This window comes from Morus notabilis, unplaced genomic scaffold, assembly GCF_000414095.1.
Source record: "Morus notabilis unplaced genomic scaffold, ASM41409v2 Scaffold637, whole genome shotgun sequence".
Taxonomy (NCBI): Eukaryota; Viridiplantae; Streptophyta; class Magnoliopsida; order Rosales; family Moraceae; genus Morus; species Morus notabilis.
Window position 1 is genome coordinate 37,308 of NW_010362898.1, and position 19,194 is coordinate 56,501.

At 34.3% G+C, this 19,194-nt stretch overlaps 2 protein-coding genes across 2 annotated transcripts; one reads left to right on the plus strand and one right to left on the minus strand.

The window, feature by feature from the left end:
• Positions 1-3,277: 3,277 nt before the first annotated feature.
• LOC21396061 (derlin-2.2) lies at positions 3,278-6,150 on the plus strand. The gene is made up of 6 exons (XM_010103144.2): positions 3,278-3,570; positions 3,967-4,066; positions 4,516-4,730; positions 4,817-4,900; positions 5,106-5,159; positions 5,498-6,150. Exons 1-6 carry the CDS (start codon positions 3,472-3,474, stop codon positions 5,678-5,680), a joined length of 735 nt encoding a protein of 244 aa, XP_010101446.1. The 5' UTR covers positions 3,278-3,471; the 3' UTR covers positions 5,681-6,150.
• Positions 6,151-6,808: 658 nt separating this feature from the next.
• Positions 6,809-11,210, minus strand: LOC21396062 (tobamovirus multiplication protein 1). The gene is made up of 12 exons (XM_024168923.1): positions 10,852-11,210; positions 10,317-10,407; positions 10,145-10,197; positions 9,517-9,609; positions 9,291-9,362; positions 8,799-8,871; positions 8,619-8,664; positions 8,417-8,480; positions 7,753-7,806; positions 7,546-7,623; positions 7,373-7,465; positions 6,809-7,291 (listed from the first exon to the last, which is right to left on the minus strand). Exons 1-11 carry the CDS (start codon positions 10,999-11,001, stop codon positions 7,373-7,375), a joined length of 867 nt encoding a protein of 288 aa, XP_024024691.1. The 5' UTR covers positions 11,002-11,210; the 3' UTR covers positions 6,809-7,291.
• Positions 11,211-19,194: the final 7,984 nt, after the last annotated feature.

Sequence of the window (19,194 nt, forward strand, 5' to 3'; positions counted from 1 at the left end):
CCATTACTCTTAATTAGTATAATTTTATTAGTATAATTATTTGATTAAAAAGGATATTAATTAATAATAATAGGTAAAAATCAAGACGTATGCATTAAAAGGTATTTATTAATATTTCTCTATTATCATTCTCTTGTTAACCACTGTTGTATGGGAAAATTCACACTGACACGTCGAGCAACGATCATGTCACACGTGGCCCCATGTCTGTCACGTCAGGTAGCCCTCGACGCCCGAGTCTCGTTGGTCTCTCCCATATGGTATGAGAGCCGAGCGCATAAGGGGACTGAGACCATCGACCCTATACACAGTCGAGGCCTGTGAGACCAGTTCGTGCAAATAACGTGATAGAGTCGACCGTGAGATGGGCTACTCGTGGCAAATTTTGGCATGAGCGCAGAGGGCAAAACACAAGCAGCTAGATCCACATCCCAAGGAAGACCCCTGAGGTGATTAGCTGAATATCCCTAAGGTTGCGTCTGGGTTTGGAGAAGGTCAGTTGCACAGAAAATATTTACAAGACCCTAAAACTGTCTGGAACGGATCAATAAATATTATAAAGGATCTACAGAGCCGTAATAGGAAGACAAATTGGATGAGTGAACAGTCCAAAATGTGCTTATAGGCTACGGTCTAGACAAATGAGGTAATAGGCCAGTCGAGTAAATGGGCCCCCTGGAAGAAAAGGTCAAATGGTCCAAACCGCCTACCATTGGGCAAAGCTCGTGTAATATAGGCTATAAAAAGGGGAGACCCCCCAAAAAAGAGCTGGGCTCTGGTTTTTTAGAGATATCCTTGTAAAGAACTACACATGAGAAATACAATACAATGGATGTAGCTCTTGATCTATAAGGGTGAACCACTATAAAATTTCAGTGTATTTTTATTTAAAAGAAACGTTATCATATATTCTCTCGACAAAACATCAGCACAAATTATAGTATATTCAATTAAATTACAAGTTCTAAGCCGGTAACCTAACGGGCCACTGCAGGGTAATCCGGTACGGTCTTATTGACGAAAATCGATTGTCAACAACCACTATTAAAATTAGTTATACAAAATTATAATCATTGATATAAAAAAGGGTACATATGATATAATAGATTTTCAATAGGGACGGCGATGAAACAAGGCGGGGTGGATATGCTTCCCTTATTCCCATATCTTACTCTAATTTTGTCCTCTGTGCGGTGGGATAGGGTCAGAAAGTCCCCACTAAACACCCTACTCATTTATCCATTCAAAGATAAAAATGCTTGTAATATCATTAAATCACAAAAGAAATTTTCATTAAATTAATTGAAAATTCAACAACATAACTAGTAGCACTTCACATATACAAATAAATTTAGATCTCAATTCCAAATCTAAATTCTAACAATAACAAACTAAGACCTCGTGAATTCAATTTTTCAATTTGAGTTTATATGTGATTTTATGTGAGAGTTTTTCACTGTAATAAAAAAATAAAATGTAATTTTTTGTGTGAATTTTTTAATTATAACAAAACTGAAATTAAAAACTGAAATTAATAAAATGAACAATACCTAAGTTGCAAAATTAATCCAAACTCAAACATACAGATTTTTTGTGTGAATTTTTTAATTATAACAAAACTGAAATTAAAAACTGAAATTAGTAAAATGAACAATACCTAAGTTGCAAAATTAATCCAAACTCAAACATACATAAGAATTTATGTAATTGAGACATGAACAGATACGGGGCAGTTTTCTCCGCTACTGTGCCACCTCATAATCGGGGGCTCATTTTTTCCCCCATATACCCAACCCCCAACCCCAACCCCAACCCCATTACATCTCTCATACTTCTCCTATTAGAGACAGGTATCTGCATATGCATTTTAAAAGGTTTTACAGATATAGGACTCACTCCCCTGTAAGTTATCAGTATTTTTTTTAAGTTAAATCAAAGACTATTGCCGAAGAAATTTACGTAAAACGTTCACTAGAATCGACAATACCGTGACCGTTGGCGTCAGGGGAAGCCACCCTTTCTTTGGCTGGTGATGATGAGAACCATCGAGGTTTGGTCGCAACCTGCAGCTTGTGGTGGGCAAAGAATATAGAGCTATGTTTCTTCCTTCCTTCATTCATTCTTTATTTCTTTCCTTTTTTTTCCTCTTTGAAGGGGCTTCATTCTTTCTTTCCGTGTAAAGACCAACAAATAAAAATCCAAAAATCTTGAAGAGAGTAGGTACATGGATGGATTCAAATTAATCTGACCATGTAAAAGAATTAAAAATAAAAGCCTTATTCAGTTCAGTGATTCTAATCGAGACATAATTTTAAATCCATTAGTTCGTTGATTAAAATTTTTAATTTAAATTAAAATGTGACTTTATAAAATTAAATGTGATTATTTTTTAAAATTTTGTATTGTAATAAAATTTAAATTATAAACTTATATGAGTAAAATAAACGAATTTATAAAATTTTAAAATCATTGAGATTTCAACGATTAATTTTTCCATTAGATTGGAAGGTTTTTTTTAAACCTCTGATTTAAGATGAATCTAAGATAAAGAAATCTGGGATTTGTAACGTGAGATTTCTTAAGGCCAAATAAGGGTTCTATCATAAATATGAGAGCATTTTTCGTCGGTGAAATGGCAAGAGGTGAGAGAGATTGGTAATGGCAGGAGGTGGTTGTGGTTCGACGTTTGTGCCATTTTTCAAGTGTCATTCGTGGAGTTTGCCACGTCATGAGGAGCTATATGGGGAGTTGAGAAATACCAGCCGCTAAGCTACACTTTCTGTTCATGTATATCCCCTCACCATTTGAATTTAAAATTTAAATTTTATTATAATAAAAAATTATTTAAAACAATCTAATTTAATTTTTTTATTATAATAAAAATTTTTTATATAAAATTATATTTTAATTCAAATTTAAAATTTAAATTACCCAACTAAACTAATCGTATTTTGAAAAGAGTATGCATATTTCTCGTGTAATAAATATTAAGGCCTCATTAATTTTACAGATTTAAAAACTGAGAATTGGTAAACGATGCCTAAATACTTCTTCGTAGTTTCATCTCTCCCTGGGCTCCGGCGACAAAGCGAAGACCCATGGGCTGGCTTTCTTGGCCCATTTGAGTTTATGGGCTTTCGGAGCGGCGAGGTTCTTGCCTCTTGGTTCATGTCTATCAATTGTATTTTCAGATAATTGGTCCGTGACTAACACGCGCGTTCTGATTCGTCTGGGTTTGTCATCCATGGCTTGTGAGTTGTTGAGTTGAAGCGCAAAGCCATAGCTCTGGGTTTCTTCTTCTTCTTCTTCTTCTGCCACTTCTCCGATTCGGCTCTTTTACCTCTCTCTCGCTCTCTGTCTTATACTCCTGTTCGCAAATCTTACGAGCCCCATTTTTTCTGTGTTTTTCTCCGAGCTTTTGGTCTGAGAATCCTCGGGGAAGATATATATATATATATATATTATTAAGGAATGGCGCAAGCAGTGGAAGAATGGTACAAGCAGATGCCAATCATCACCCGCTCATATCTCACTGCAGCAATCGTCACAACCATTGGTTGCTCCCTCGATGTACGCTTCTCTCTTTCTAGATTGATTCGAAAAATTCCATTGTTTTTGTTTTCTTCTGGAATGTTTGTTAATTGGGGTTTCTTTTTTTTTTTCCCCTTGTTCAAATTTGTGATATTTTTTCTGCATAAATGGGATTTTGTGGAATGGTCTAATTTGAATTGGGTATGTTTTGAATTCTCGATTTGTGGCCTCTCTCTTTTTGATTTCAGCAAGGCCTGTTTATAATTTCGTCTGTTTTTTTTTTCGGTTAGTTATCATACTATTGCGTGGTTATTTTTTGGGTTGCGATTAAGTTTTGATTTTTTTTTTTTTAGGAAGAATCTTATTGGGTTTGTTTTAATCTTAAATTACTTGGGGTTTCTTTTATGGATGGTTTTCTGGTGTTAAAATTTGCAGATAATCTCTCCTTTCAATTTGTACCTGAATCCTAGACTTGTGGTCAAGCAGTATCAGTTCTGGCGTCTCATCACCAACTTCCTCTACTTCAGGAAAATGGGTAAGTTCTTTTAACATTTAATGTGTAAACATTGGATAGGATTCGTATTCATTGGGATTAAAGTTGAATTCTTCCTATACTTAATGAATAAAGTTGCTAGGATGTGCTTCACCATATGTTATCTATATAGTTGCATTGTAATTCCTCGTCTATAAGGTCTCTTAATTGTTTTCGATAGTTATTTTCTTCGTGATTGTAGTTAGTGATGACTATGTAAACTATCGTCGGCTAAGGGACCTTTTAAGCAACACAAACTTACCCAGAAAGGATTTATTTAAAATATTTTGGGACTTATGTTTCTCTTTTCCACCTTAGTCTCGGTGCACATGTTATGTCACTTAATTATCGGCTTTTAGGCTGATAATTAGTTTAGTCCAATTGTGCTTAAAGTCATCTACTATTGATGATTTAATTCAACTATTTAACATCATTTATCTTGTCAATGCCAGACTTGGATTTTATGTTCCACATGTTCTTTCTTGCCCGATACTGCAAGCTTCTTGAAGAGAACTCCTTCAGGGGAAGGACTGCTGATTTCTTTTACATGCTCTTATTTGGTGCCTCTGTATTAACTGGGATCGTTCTTGTCGGCGGGATGATACCTTATCTTTCAGAATCGTTTGCTAAAATTATATTCCTCAGCAACTCACTAACATTTATGATGGTTAGTTTCATCACTTAATGTAAATGCATTTTTCCTGCAAGGATTACAGATGTTTCTGATATGTTATTACATTTACTATCTTACAGGTTTATGTGTGGAGCAAGCAAAATCCCTTTATCCACATGAGTTTCCTGGGCCTTTTCACTTTCACAGCAGCTTACTTACCATGGGTCAGTGGGCTTCAATGCCTTCTTAAAGTACACTGTTGAATCAATGTTTCATTTAAAGTGATTAATAATCTTGCTATATAACTATTTGCTGAGCTTGCTCTTTGGTATTAATTTGACGGCGACTCACGGATCTAATCAAATTTTTTGAGCTTTTCAGACATTCCATATAACTATTTCTAATTCTATTTCGTTCTCGTTCTTGCAGGTTCTTCTGGGATTCTCTGTCCTTGTTGGAGCCAGTGCTTGGGTTGACCTATTGGTACGTATTTGCACTTGTTGAGATATCAAAATAGGGTCCTGCAATTCATCCCTTCCCTACTAATATTTACAACTGTAACGACCTTGGTTCAGTTGGCCACATCTTTGATTAATGTGATTAATTACCTGTTCTAACTACAGTGTGGTCCTCACCGACAAATCTAAAGTCAACATTCACAGTACAGTGAACGTATAGTTACAATCCAAGTTTCTGTGCATGTTACTTGGGGGAAAAAATCCATAAATAACCAACTTCTGGTTTCCTATCGTTTTTGTTGTGAGGACTATTTACACTAAATTTTAACATATGCTAATTCCTTAGATTCGGTTTTAATGCAGGGAATGATTGCTGGCCATGCCTACTACTTTCTCGAAGACGTTTACCCACAAATGACTGGTCGTCGGCCCTTAAAGACACCATCATTTATCAAAGCACTTTTTCCCGATGAGCCTGTTGTGGTGGCACGGCCGACAAATGTAGGATTTGCCCCACCACCTGCCGAGGATCTTCACCAGGACTAGGGACACCTTATGGCAAAAAGTAAAACCAAGTTGATAGTATTCCAGGGACCTGTCATTTGAAGCAGCGTGGGCCTAGGGGACTGATTGCTGGTCTTGTAACATAGAATTCTAGTACGATTTGCTAATTGCTTTTCTTTTCTCTCCCTTCTTGTGCATTCTTTATCCAAGTCGTTATAATATCAAGATCATCAATATGTAATCAAAGGTTTTTTCAACAGTTTACCGGAAGAGATATTAGATACGGAACAAAGGAAAATGGTGTGAGAGCATTTTGTTTACCCATGAATCCGTACTAGGCTTCTCCTTTTGATACCTTGTGCCCTGTACTAAATCTACTGATTCAATTATTCTTCAATATTGCAATCCTCGAAATATCAATAACTCGAACTGCACGGTTTTGATGATACACCAAGAAGTCATGCGCAGTTCCCCTCACCTACTTGATATACGGTGTCGTTATGATTCTCTATTATGTTGTTGAATACATTCACGAATGATATTACTAATTTCATTGGCTCGAATAGTTGCCATGATTATTTGTGTATGTTTGATATATTGGTTTTGTTACAGTGTAAATCAATGGTTTTGGTTTTGTTACACTTTTTTTCTCGTAAAAAATTTAAATTTTAAGTCATAATTAAAAACTTTAATTTAAACCGTGATTTGAACTACCTATTGTCAAACTTTGCTAATATTTCTTCGTTGTTCAAAATGAATGGTTTTATTTTTGTAGTTATCTATTTCTCCGGTCTTTGCATTAATCCAATCTCAGTCATTCATTCGAAATTGAACCAAATTTTTTTAGTAGTTAGGTTGTAATTTGTATGATTCTTTGCCCTTTTTCTGCTTATGCTTTTCCTTACCCTTTGACCTTTTCGAAGGAAGTCCTTGTTCAAAAAAACTAACCCCACAAACGGCAGTTGCAGAGCTTTTCTGCAATGTATCCCTAACCCGCATTCTTAGATAGTAAATTAAATAAATTCAGTGCATTTTTCAAACGGTAATCATAAAGTTACAACTGAGGTAATCATAAACTTACAACTAAGGTAATCATAAATACTCAGAGGGTGATTTGCTGAAAAGGAAAAAAAAAAAAAAAAGGTGAGATTTATAAGCATTACACTGAGCTAGAGTGGCAACCAATCATGATATATGGTTCAACTTCCAAGGGGCCACACAAAAAAAAGTGAAAGGTACATTTACTTGCAAGTTGCAACCTTATTGATGGATCAAGCAATAGGTAGAACATGTAACGAACATTTACAACAGGAAGGCTAAAAACCTAATATATTTTAGACCATTCACTCACCAAGGACGAAAAAGATGAATAATTAAGACAAATAATCAACCGTGAGAACTCTTAAAATGGACAGAAAAATCACCTACGGCATGAAAATTACAGGAAAATTTCGTTTTGCCGCATGATCAAATAAACTGCTGACCTATCAAAAACCCATAAAGAAACCAAATCAAGCTCTCCCTGGCAAGCCGCAGATAGCTGTGTATTGCACACCTAAGAAAAAATTTCCAGCAACACCAGTCACCAGCGACACCAGAGTTCAACATCTATCTTCTATTATCTGGCAATAATGCTGCTCCTTGCTCAAAGTCCTATAGAATCCAACTTTAATACCATAAAAATTGTTTTTTCGGAGAGCAAGAATAATGTTGAGAACAAAAGATGAGACTTTCCTAACGGATCGGGTGGTATTGGGCTGATACTCTTTTGGGCGGCAGTTTTCGCAAGATGTAAAGGACAAGAGCTGAAGGCAGGATCTCAACCAGCTGTTATTGGAGGAAAATTATGTTTCAATATATGAAGTGAGGTGAAAAGTTTGACACAATTATCAAGATTGGTGGAATACCAAGTAGTAGATCAAATTCAGAAGTGGATGATCCAAAACATCTAGGGATGCATCAGCATCAAAGGCAGATAGTACAACCTGCAATTATGAACCAAGTTATGAAAATGCCCAGAAAAATCCGATGTAACCTTGTAAGGAAATGCCCTGTCTCCCACACACACAAGAGAAAGTCTTGGTGACTAGTATATGGAACGGCTTGAAGCTTACCACAAAGCATCGTATGAGAAAACAGGTAAAACATATGGCTGTCACAGATCCAACCTGCAAGTAACCAAATGTCAGTCAACAGAACACGTTCAATATGTCAATGACTTCTGTCTTTTCTAAAGGGAAAGTGGTTAAGGTGAGAATTAGGTAATTGTCTTTTCAGTTTGGACTTGGAAGATGAAATTTGGATCGTGTAAATACTTATAAAGCTTACTCTGAGATAGTGACGTGAAGTAAAATCTTAAAACTGAAAAAATTGATGATAATAATAATAATTTGGTTGCAAGAGTAACGACAAAGCACCAAGGCAGACCACATGAGTTTGGATTGTGAAATCTGTTGCCTTTGAAATTTTACTGCAATTTATTTAAAACAAAATATCAGACTCAAAGAGAAGTAATTTAACCCGTTCACTGATTGAAAATAACACCAATAGCAATTAGATGCTTGTTTTTTGTTTTTGTTTTTGTTTTTTTGGTAGAAGCAATTAGAAGCTGATGATATGTCATACAACAAACAACTGATTTTTTTTCTTTTTTTTTCTTTTTTTTTCCAATCATTGTATAAGTCATCTTTATGCATCAATATGTGCGCACAGAAGTTAATGCGGTTCCATCACACATTTAGTAGCACGTTAGACGAACTGTAAAGGAAAGGCACAAACCTCATGGAGCTTCTTCCTTCTCCCTTTAGATTCAATGGGGAAGCGTCTTAACATGAAAAATAATCTGGCATTGATGTATAGTAATCCACAAAAGACGCAACGATGCAAAAATGTAGCAATGAATGAGTACTAAATAGAACAGAGGCAGCTCCGGAAGAACTACTTTGATTATTCCATATATCATATAACACAAAACACTCACCTTCCTCCATATAGCAAGAACCCTAATGCAGCTAAGAAAGACACAACTGAACGGACAAAACAAAAACGTTAATCAATAGCAATGAGCACAGTAAAATTGTCTATAATAACTAGTAATATTAAGTCTAATTTCAGGAATGAACGTTCCAAAACCAATAAATGTCTAGATTCAAGGCCTGACCTGCAATAAATATCTTTCCAATGAATTCCACAGCACTGTTGTCATTTATCCAGAGGTATATCCAGATGCAAACCTGAAGAACGTCCCTCCTTAAGATAATTTTCCACATCAAGTAATATAATAGAAGTATGTTTCTAAACAATCAAGAGGGATTTGCACTGATTGGCTGAAACTAGCCGAGAACAAAGTACTCTAAGGGGAGCCAGCTGTCCATGTATGTACAATTTAACATCACTCTAGCAGATAAAGAGATTGATAAATACACACACATACATACATATATGTGTGTGTGTGTGAGAGATGGAAAAATAATTTCCGAAACAGAATATGTAAAGTTAGGCCCCTGGAAACATCATGTAATGAAACATGCCAAAGACTAAAAAACAAAAATGTGAAAGGAAAGGTAATTTCTCTGAGATCACAAAGAAACAATTGACTGATAAAGTATATGAAAATTATGCAGAATAAGACAACATAAGAGACAGAGCAAACCTGTATAACGTACATCACCACGTTGATTGAAATATAAAAAATCCTGAGCTTATCTGTTGGTAAACTTCTTGCCTGCCCAAAAGTTACAATTGACAAGTTAAAAAACATTACTTTTACATAACCACAATCTGAGTATCCCTAGACACGAGTATGTGTTCATAATTAATAAGAACCAACACCTTTTTACTATCAATAACTACCAAATAATCAAAGAACATGCACTTGCCTGGTGATAAATCTCTGCCCAAAAAAGGACAAGAAGTGTGTAAGTGGTGAAGAAGAGCAGTCCCGGAAGATCCAATAACACCAACGTTAATACCTGATTTAAGAAACGTCCGCACTATCTTTAGCATAAAACACGTGCGCCACATGATTGAACAAAGTAAAGGCGTCCATTTCATGGCCCACTAAAGTTTGGCATCAAACCAGCAGCTTACTTTCCCAAAATAAAATTTTAGCTCAACTCCAGAACGTTGGACAGAGCACCAAGAACGGAGTACTTTATACTAACAAAGTGAAAATATAAATATAAATATAAAACTTGAATTTTGGAGAGAAATTTCCTAAGGCATATAGCAGTTTTTTGAGTTGGTGATGAGCACAACCTCAATGTCATCTGGAATTCGTGTGAAATCAGTTTCTTTCCTACTTGACAGAGAAAAGTTATTATGCAAGTATTTATGGGTATTTGCAATTAATCATTCTGTACAGAAATAATTTAAGGAAATTTGTTAGAAGCATGATATTATATTACCATTACTTCCAGGATTAAGAAATAATTAGACATTCTCATACTAGCCCATAAAAAAACCAATTTCAATAAATCCTTGGATTTAAACACTTAAAAAACTAACCTTTGGGTGCAAAAGAAATACTTGCTTGTGAAGTCCAAAGACAATTGCACGCACTGGAACCAAAAAAGGAGGAACATAAGAAAAAAGGTAATCCAAAAATCAAACGACATCTTTACGACGCAACAAATCATAACAACGAAACTCCAAAAATCGGCAAGACTCGGAAAATCACCTCCATTAACAACAAAATTCATAAGATGGAAAACCTTCTGCGTTGTCCAACCATACTCAGGCACTCTCAACTCAATCCTTACCAATTGAAACTGCACATCATAAACCCCCACATAATCAAAGCCCACTTTCTTCCCAGCCAAAAATAGTACAGTACTTAATAATAACACAACAGTAAAATTAATGCAACTATATATTAATTCAAATACCTAAAGTTCTTCTCAGAAACACCATTACAGAAAACTTACTTAACGATTAATCTAAATCCACGATTTCTCGATAAAAATTCCTCATTTACAATCTACAAACACAACAAGTTTGTAGTTCCTACCACAGCTTATTAGGCTAAAACAATGCCGATATAATACACAAACACTTCAAGTCTACCTTTTCCAGAACCGCGATCGCAAAAATATACTCAGAACACGCAATTAATCATGTATATCAGTATATATATGGTACATATACATATATATACATATATATATATATATATAAAGAGAGAGAGAGAGAGAGAGAAGAAGAGGAAGAAGGACCAGAGCAACGGAGGAAACGAGAGCATAAGCGGCGCAGAGAGTGAAGAAGATGCCGTCCTGCCACTGAGTGGATTCGTCAATCTCGTCCCACCAATTGGAAACGAGAGCTCGCATCTCCATGGGCGTCGAGGTCAGCAGCATTCGCGTCATTTGCAGGGCTCTGGTTCTAGAGAAGCTCTGGAAAAGGGTCAAAACTCCAGAGAAGCTGAGAAAAAAACTAAACCCAACGCCCTCTTCTCGATCAATCACAGATGAGAGAAACAGAGAGACGGAGAGGAGAAGACACGAGAAAGAGAGAGAAAAATGGTGAGTCTACACCTCTATCCTATCAACCAGAAGTCAGAGAGAGAGAGAGAGAGAGACAGTGTGTGTGTGTGTGTGTGTGTGGGAGAGATGGGCCTTTTTGAAGTTGGGCTTAATTGTCTTTTCATTTTTCCTTTTTCGATCGTTCATACCTAAGCTTCTAGTGGAGTTTTAGCCAGCGAGCGGTTTGGTGGTTGTAGATTGTGCTAGTGTAGGCTATACAACAGTTTGTCTCGCTCCGGAATTTCTTTTTCTCATAATTGTTACCTATTGTTTTGTTTTCAATATTCTGTGTGGTTTGTCCCTTCCATAATATTAATATATACAAAATAAATAAGGTATTCGTAAAAAATTTATAAGTATCCAACCATTTGAGCTAATAAATAAAAATAAATAAGGGTGTATTCATTTATAAAAATTTAAATCATATTGTTACTGTGTTTTTTTTACATAAATTTAAATTTAATTTTTTTATTACAGTATTTTTCTTTTAACTACACAACTTGAGTTGTGCAAATAAACATACCTTAAAATATTTATAACAAATTTATACATATCTAACCATTTGAGCTAATTTTAAGTGGTATAATTGTTTTTTTTCTTTTTTTTAAAAAAAAAATCATTGGTATTGTTGGATATTATCAAAACAATCATCTCATCTTCTACAATTGTTCCAATTTCCAGACACGTTTAAGAAAAAACAAATAAAAATCAGACAAGGATAGCCCAAAAATCTTAAAGGTCATCAACTTTAGCCATTATAACTCACAAGGAGTAGGTCTTAAGCAAAGTCTCAAGAACTTGCCAATTATGTCAATAATATTGCTTAATTATAAAATATGGAATAAACAGTATGTTTTTTTTGTTCTGCCCCCAACACAAATTCGTATGTAGTGGGTCTCACGATGTATAACTCATTTTATTTGAGTTGAAAAAAAAAAAAAAAAACATCACTTTGTTTGAGATGTCTTATAACAAATAATATGTACAAATGCTGTATAAATTACAAATGCTGGTATTTATCTTTTCCAGTTACACATTGCTACATGAAGAGAACAATTATTTGTACTTTTTTCAAGTATCATTTTAATTCTTGTTGCTGTATTATTTGCGTACTATTATTATGATGTCCAATTTGATGATGATACTAGCATCATTAAGCTTTCTTGACTCTATTCATACTATACTTATATATATCAAGTCTGAATATATTGTTTTAAACATCTTTTTTAGAAGGGAAAATTGCCATCTTAGTTTATGCCCCCTAAAATAATTTTATAACTCGGCCACTAAAAACCAACTTAATTTTATTAACCGTCTAAATTCAAAAAGTATATATATATATATATATATATATATATTTGACTATATCTATCCAAAGGCGCCAAAGATATTTAATTAGAGGAGCTAATTAGGAGCGGCTATTGGAGAATTTACCGGGCTTTGGATTTTAAAACGCATTTAAAAAAGAGAGAATGCTGATACGTGACAAATTACAATGGATAATCTTGTGATGTAAGCTGAAGGGAAGAAGAAGGTTCGGTGGAACATTCGTTTTTTTGTGCTTTCAGTTCACTTGGCCCCCCACCAAGAGGCCGATACCACAGAAAGAAGTTGACAGAACGCTTGGCTCAAATAAAGCAGCGCCATTTTCACATGAACGTGGGTGGCCAGAAGTTGTTGGGAAATTATTGGCTTATTTTTTTGCACCCATATTTAAAAAAAAATTTAGACTCAAGTTATTATTTTATTTAAATTCATATTATTTTATAAAATTTTAATTTTAATTTAAATTTTAACTTGAGTTTAGGGCTAAAATCTGTTCAAACTCCCATTTTAACTTAAGTTTTTAAACTTAAATTCAAGTTAATAAACAATATTTTCTCTATTATTAAAACCGTCATTACTTTTTCGTTTTAATTCTAATTGAGATAATTCTTTTTTGTATGTGTTTACAACGAATAGACGAATAAAATCTCACTCATATATCCTATTAAATTTTGTCATCATTATTGAATTTTTATTAAAATACTATCTAAATACAAACTCAAGTTTTGACCCTCCTAAATACAAACTTAAATAGATTCACAATTCAAACCATAACTCAAATGTACACATCTAAACACAAACTCAAATTAGATTATCAATTCAAATCATACTCAAATACACCTTAACTCAAATCAAGATCTGAACTCAAATCACCATAACTCAAAAATTGTAAATGAACAAGTCTTATAGTTCCTATTATCTAATGTGGGCCACATATTTAATTAACAATTATATTAGGCTATTTAATTATAATGGGTTAATTAAGTGGTCTAATTAGGAGAGTCTAATAAGTCTTCTAATTAGATATGTGATAAATGAGTGGATACCAATGCTTATCCAATCAGGTTTAATGGGAGCCTATTAGATAAGTATATAAGGACTTTTAGGTTATGGTCCTCAATACGTCAAATCATTCAGTCGTTTTCTCTTCTTTCCCATTTAGAGAGAAACACCCCATAAGGAACTCTGATGATTTGACTGAGTAAGATAATAACCGGTTTGTCAATCGTCGTAGTAATTCTGCAAAAGTGTCAATTATTATTATTATAAATTCAGGTACGTTTTCTCAAATTTTCTTGGTAATTTGGCATGATGATTCTTGGGATTTATGAATATGGTGATTAAAATCATATCTATAATTAAAGTCTTATAAGTAGTATCAGAGTAGTCATCATGTTAAATAATTAAGGAATTTTTTCCTCTCTAGTATTTCAGCCCCATAGTCTATCTTTTCTTGGTTGATACATTTATCATTCAACATAGATATTAAATACTTAATTAAATTTCAGCCATTCAGTATTTTGGTTGATATGTATGTAATATTAATTGAATTTGATTTATCAGTTTCGGTTAATTGTTTCTGTTCCCTTTTGTGTATATATACATATATATTTTAGTTAATATAGATTTCTGTATTGATCTTAACTATGGAAATTCATTCGTTAAGAAAAGCACGTTAGTTATTATTCATGATATGAATTTTGGGATTGAATTTCTTTGATCAAAATATATTAAAATAAAATATTTTTAGATTTATTATTTTATTTAACATATTTATTTTGGTTTTGAAATTCTTGAGGAAATAAAGAACTTGGCCGACGACAGCCTCTGTTGCCGCCAGCGTTGAAGGAATCCAATCGCGGCCGTTAGGTCGCGCCGGCGGGGACAGCTGCAGCCATCGACAGCGTAAGGAAATTGGCAGCCTAAGGAAAGAAAAAAAAATATTGGGAAGCTAAAGTTTTGGCCGACAGCAACCCTTGCCACCGCCAGCATTGGATTTCCCGGTCACGGCCATTGGGCCGCGCCGGAGAGGAATGGCCGCAGTCGTCTAGCTGCGGCATCTGGAAGTGGCGATCATTTGGCCGCCTGGTTAATCAAATAGTCAAGAGACCCTTAAGGTTTTGCAGCTTTGGGATTTGAAGCCCAGAGCTATGGGTATTAAGTAAACACAGGCCCAATTGGGCCCGTAAGTGAAGAAGAAGGAGCCGCATGTTTAACCTGCGGCAAAAAAAAAAAACAGAAATAGTAGAAAATAGGCCAATATAAAAAGCTTAAGGAAGTATATATGCCAACTTTTAGTTATATAAATCAATAGGCCATAACTTGTCAAGTTATGATTCATAACCAGATAAGTTATGGACAAACTTGTCAAGTTTTGTTTCATAGTCAGACAAGTTATGGACAAAAACTGTGATTTATGGACAATAACTTGTCAAGTTATGGTTCATAACCAGACAAGTTATGGACGAAAATAGTAATTTGGCCTATTTATTAACTTATGTAAACTATTGGCTTATTAATTTTAATTCATTTCAAGTCTTGGCCTATTTTTCTCTTTCTCCCCTAAAAAAAAGACCTTCTGGCCATTAGGAATACACAGGCCCAACTAGGCCCGTGGCTCAGGAAGAGAGGCCGCAGGTGTTAGTAAGAAATTTTGATATTTTTGGGCAATCTGGGCATTTAAAGCACATTTTGATATTTTTGAGTATTTTGGGAACTTTTAACCCATTAAGGAATTACGTGCAAATTAATTAAAGAAATTAAATAAAATAAAATTTTGGTTTTATTTTATTTTATTATTATTTTGCTTTAGTTTTTTTGCACTAACTTGTCTAATATTTTAAAATAAAGTAATTGAAATAATATGTTGTCAAAGTAACCTCTATTATGGAAGTTGATTTATTTTAAAATATTAAGATGTGTATGTCTATTATTTATGCAAATAATGATCGGCCCAAAAGAAGGTTATTATTTGGTCAAATAATAGACATACCTGTGGTGATAAATATGTGATGATTATCAAGTTTTTCCATGTAAGCAATAAGTATGTCTAAAAAAAGACTTATTATTTGACAGGACTAATTGTCAATATTTGCTTATTGTTTGACATGACTAATTATCAATATTTGATTGCTACGCATAAAGTACCACTTACTATGGATATTTATACCCAAACACTAAGGGTTCGTTTGGTATGAGGGTTTAAATCGGGGTGATTCTAGTTTTGATTTTAGAACCAGAATCATGATTCATGATTTTGGGTCCAAATCATGGTTCTGAAACTAAAACCAGAATCATGGGTTTAAACCACCCAAAATCAAGGGGGTGGGTGATTTTAGAATCATGGGTGATTTATAGTTTAAAACATCACATTAGGATTCAAACCTTGAATCAAAACCATCCAAACCAAACACTGATTATGGGTGAGTCAAATCAAAACCACTTTTTACTTTTTGTAACTAAACACTGGTTTGAAACCAAAATCATGATTATGGGTTTAGAATCCTTATACCAAACATCCATTAGATATCAAAACGTTTGTGTATTTGTTATTTTATGCGAATTGTAACCGGCCCATAAGGAAGTTTATTTTTTGGCCCAGATTGCAGGACTAATTGTTAATATTTGATTACTACACACAGAAAGTACCATAAACTGTGGATATTTCTACCAAAACACTAAATATCAAGATGTTTGTGTGTTTGTTATTTTATGCGAATTGTAACCGGCCTAAAGGAATGTTACTGTTTGGCCATATTGCAGACACACACGTGGTAATAAATACATGACAATTATAAATTCTTCGATATGAACAGTAGTCGGTCTAAAGAAAGACTGTTGTTTGACATGATTTATTGCCAGTATTTGATTACTGCGTTGAGAGTACCACTTATAAGTTGATATCTCTGTCCAAAGACTAGATATCAACGTTATGCTAGGTATCTTGTGATGGGGCCCACCATTATATGGATTGTTTTATTATGTCATGTATGCATTTATTGATTGATTATGCTTATGTTATGACATGATTAATATAGATTGTGAGTTTGTTATTTTGTTTTGATTCTCTGTTTAGTTTATACTTCTGCTTGTATAATATTTGCCAATATCAATTCAAAAAGTTTCTTCCTGTACAATATGGTCAGATTCAAGTGAGTTACAATACCTAAAAGGACAAATAGGATCTTAATAAACTCATTCCTTACAGTGTGCAAGAAAAGGAAGCTGCAGTTAGGACACCACAACATAAAGCATAAAGAAACGTGATAAGGATTTTACCCGTTCATTCTGCAAAAAGAGCTAGACACATGAAAAAAAAGGAATGTCCCAAGTACGCTAACTGGCGTGTAAATAAAGGTGTACTTCTCACTTCAGTTTGTTTTAAGTTAATTTAGCCTCTATAGAGCCTATCACCAATTGATGCTGAAAGATTCATTTATGTAAGCAATGAAAAACCAGTTACAATTGAGGCTGTAAAGACTTTTAAGTTATTATTAAAAACTGGTTATTTTCAATTGAAAGAGACTTATGTAGTACCGTCTTCTAGACGGAATTTGGTTTCGATTTCTACTTTGGACATATTTGGTTATTCATGTTCATTTAGAAATAATAAATGTAGACTCTTTCAGGATTTAGATTTTATTGGTACCAACTCTTTATATTCGGTTGATCACCTATATTTGATTTATGAGAAGTCATAATCTCTGGACGTATTTAAGGCCTTCAACGCTGAAGTTGAAATCAACTTGGCAAGAAGATAAAAGTCGTTAAATCTGACCGTAGTGGTAAATACTATGGTAGATATGACAGATCAGGTGAACAATGTCCAAGACCTTTATTAGGTTCCTAGAGGAATACAAAATCATCCCACAATACATAATGCCAGGTAAACCTAGCATGAAGGGTGTTGCTGAGAGACGAAACAAGATGTTTAAGGAAATGGTAAGAAGTATGATTAATCATTATTTTTCACAATAATCCCTCTAGGGTGAAGTGCTAAAGAAATGCAGCATATATCCTTAACAGGGTGCTAAATAAATCGGTAGCTAAAACCCCTTATGAATTGAGGACATGCAAGAAGCCTGCATAAGGTATTTACACATTTGAAGTTGTCTAGCTGAGGCATGGCCTCACAGGTTGAATAAAAGGAAACTGAACTCAAGAATTATAAGCTGCTACTTTGTTGGGTACTCTAAACGGTCAAGGACTTACAAATTTTATAATCCCACGATTAGGTCCAGTTTGAGACAGGAAATTCAAGACTCCCTAAGGTTGTTGCTTTTGGTGGAAAGAGATAAATTTAGAGATGTTGTACTTGAAGATGAATTTGTTTCTCTTCCTTTAGTTGCTAGTCATAATGATCACGTTTCAATACCTAGCATTGTTCAAGATGCAGATTCAGATCAAGGCAATTATGAGGAACTTTTTGTCCCAAATCAAGTAGTTGCTCCTAATGAGGAAACTCAACAACCTCAACCAAAAGTGCCATTAAGAAGATTTACTAGAGAAAGGTGAAGTGCGATTCTGGTTGATGATGTCATCTTTCTCCAAGAACATAAGGTTAATATAGGTATGATAGAAAATAATCGTATCAACTTCCATCAAGCCATGAAGAGTTCTAATTCTCAAAAGTGGATTGATGCTATCAAAGAAAAGATGAAATTCGTGAAGGACAATGACGTTTAGGACCTTGTCGAATTGCCTGAAGGTGTAAAACCTATTGGTTGCAAATGGATATTTAAGACCAAGAGGGGTGGGTTCAAAAGGCAATATTGAAAGATATAAGGCTCGTCTAGTCGCTAAGGGATTCACTCATAAAGAATGCATTGATTATGTAGAGACTTTCTCTTCGGTTTCAACGAAAGACTCTTTCAGGATTATTATGGCACTTATGGATCATTTTGATATGGAGCTACATTAGATGGAGGTAAAGACTGCATTTCTCAATGACATTAATGAAATGATATATATGGTGTAGCTAGAAAAACTTTGTATCCCAAGATTGAAAGAATATAATATGCAAACTAAAGAAATCCATCTAAGACTTCTCGTCAATGGTATCACAATTTTCATTAGGTTATTATCCTGTATGGTTTTGAGGTAAATAAAGTCGATGATTGTGTGTATTATAAGTTCAATGAGAGTAAATTAATTTTCCTAATTTTATATGTAAATGATATATTGCTTGCTAGCAGTGGTATAGGCTTGCTACACGAAACAAAGATATTTCTAACTAAGGATTTTGATATGAAAGATCTTAGGGATGTCTCTTTTGTATTAGGCATATAGATGCATCGAGATCACTTTCGAGGTATTCTTGGGTTATCACAAAAGAGCTATATCGAAAGAATTCTAGATAGACTCAACATGAAGGAAAATAGACCAGGAAGTTAAAAAAATACAAAAGATTCCTTATGCGTTGGCAGTAGGAAGTATTGTGTGTGCTCAGGTATGTATGTGTCTGGATATAACGTATATTTTGGAGTTTTGGGCAGATATTTAAGGAACTCTGTGATGGATTATTGGAAAGCAGCCAAATGGGTTATACAACATTTACAGAGAATAAAGAATTAAATGCTCACTTATTAGAAATCAGATCTTTAGGAGATCATTAGGCATTCTGTTTTTGATTTTGCTGGATGCCAATACAGTAAATATCCACGTCGGGCTATATGTACCTGTTGGCCTGCAGAGCTATTTTCTGAAAGAGTG

Bases quoted from the DNA above. Each gene is read 5' to 3' on its own strand.
- LOC21396062 (XM_024168923.1), bottom strand. From the start codon at position 11,001: ATGACGCGAATGCTGCTGACCTCGACGCCCATGGAGATGCGAGCTCTC. The intron at 10,198-10,316 runs GTGATTTTCCGA...TTTTGGTTCCAG, and splicing joins GAATTTTGTTGTTAATGGAG to TGCGTGCAATTGTCTTTGGA. The intron at 7,624-7,752 runs GTAAGCTTCAAG...TCATAATTGCAG, and splicing joins TTCTCATACGATGCTTTGTG to GTTGTACTATCTGCCTTTGA.
- LOC21396061 (XM_010103144.2), top strand. From the start codon at position 3,472: ATGGCGCAAGCAGTGGAAGAATGGTACAAGCAGATGCCAATCATCACC. The intron at 3,571-3,966 runs GTACGCTTCTCT...TAAAATTTGCAG, and splicing joins CCATTGGTTGCTCCCTCGAT to ATAATCTCTCCTTTCAATTT. The intron at 5,160-5,497 runs GTACGTATTTGC...GTTTTAATGCAG, and splicing joins GTGCTTGGGTTGACCTATTG to GGAATGATTGCTGGCCATGC.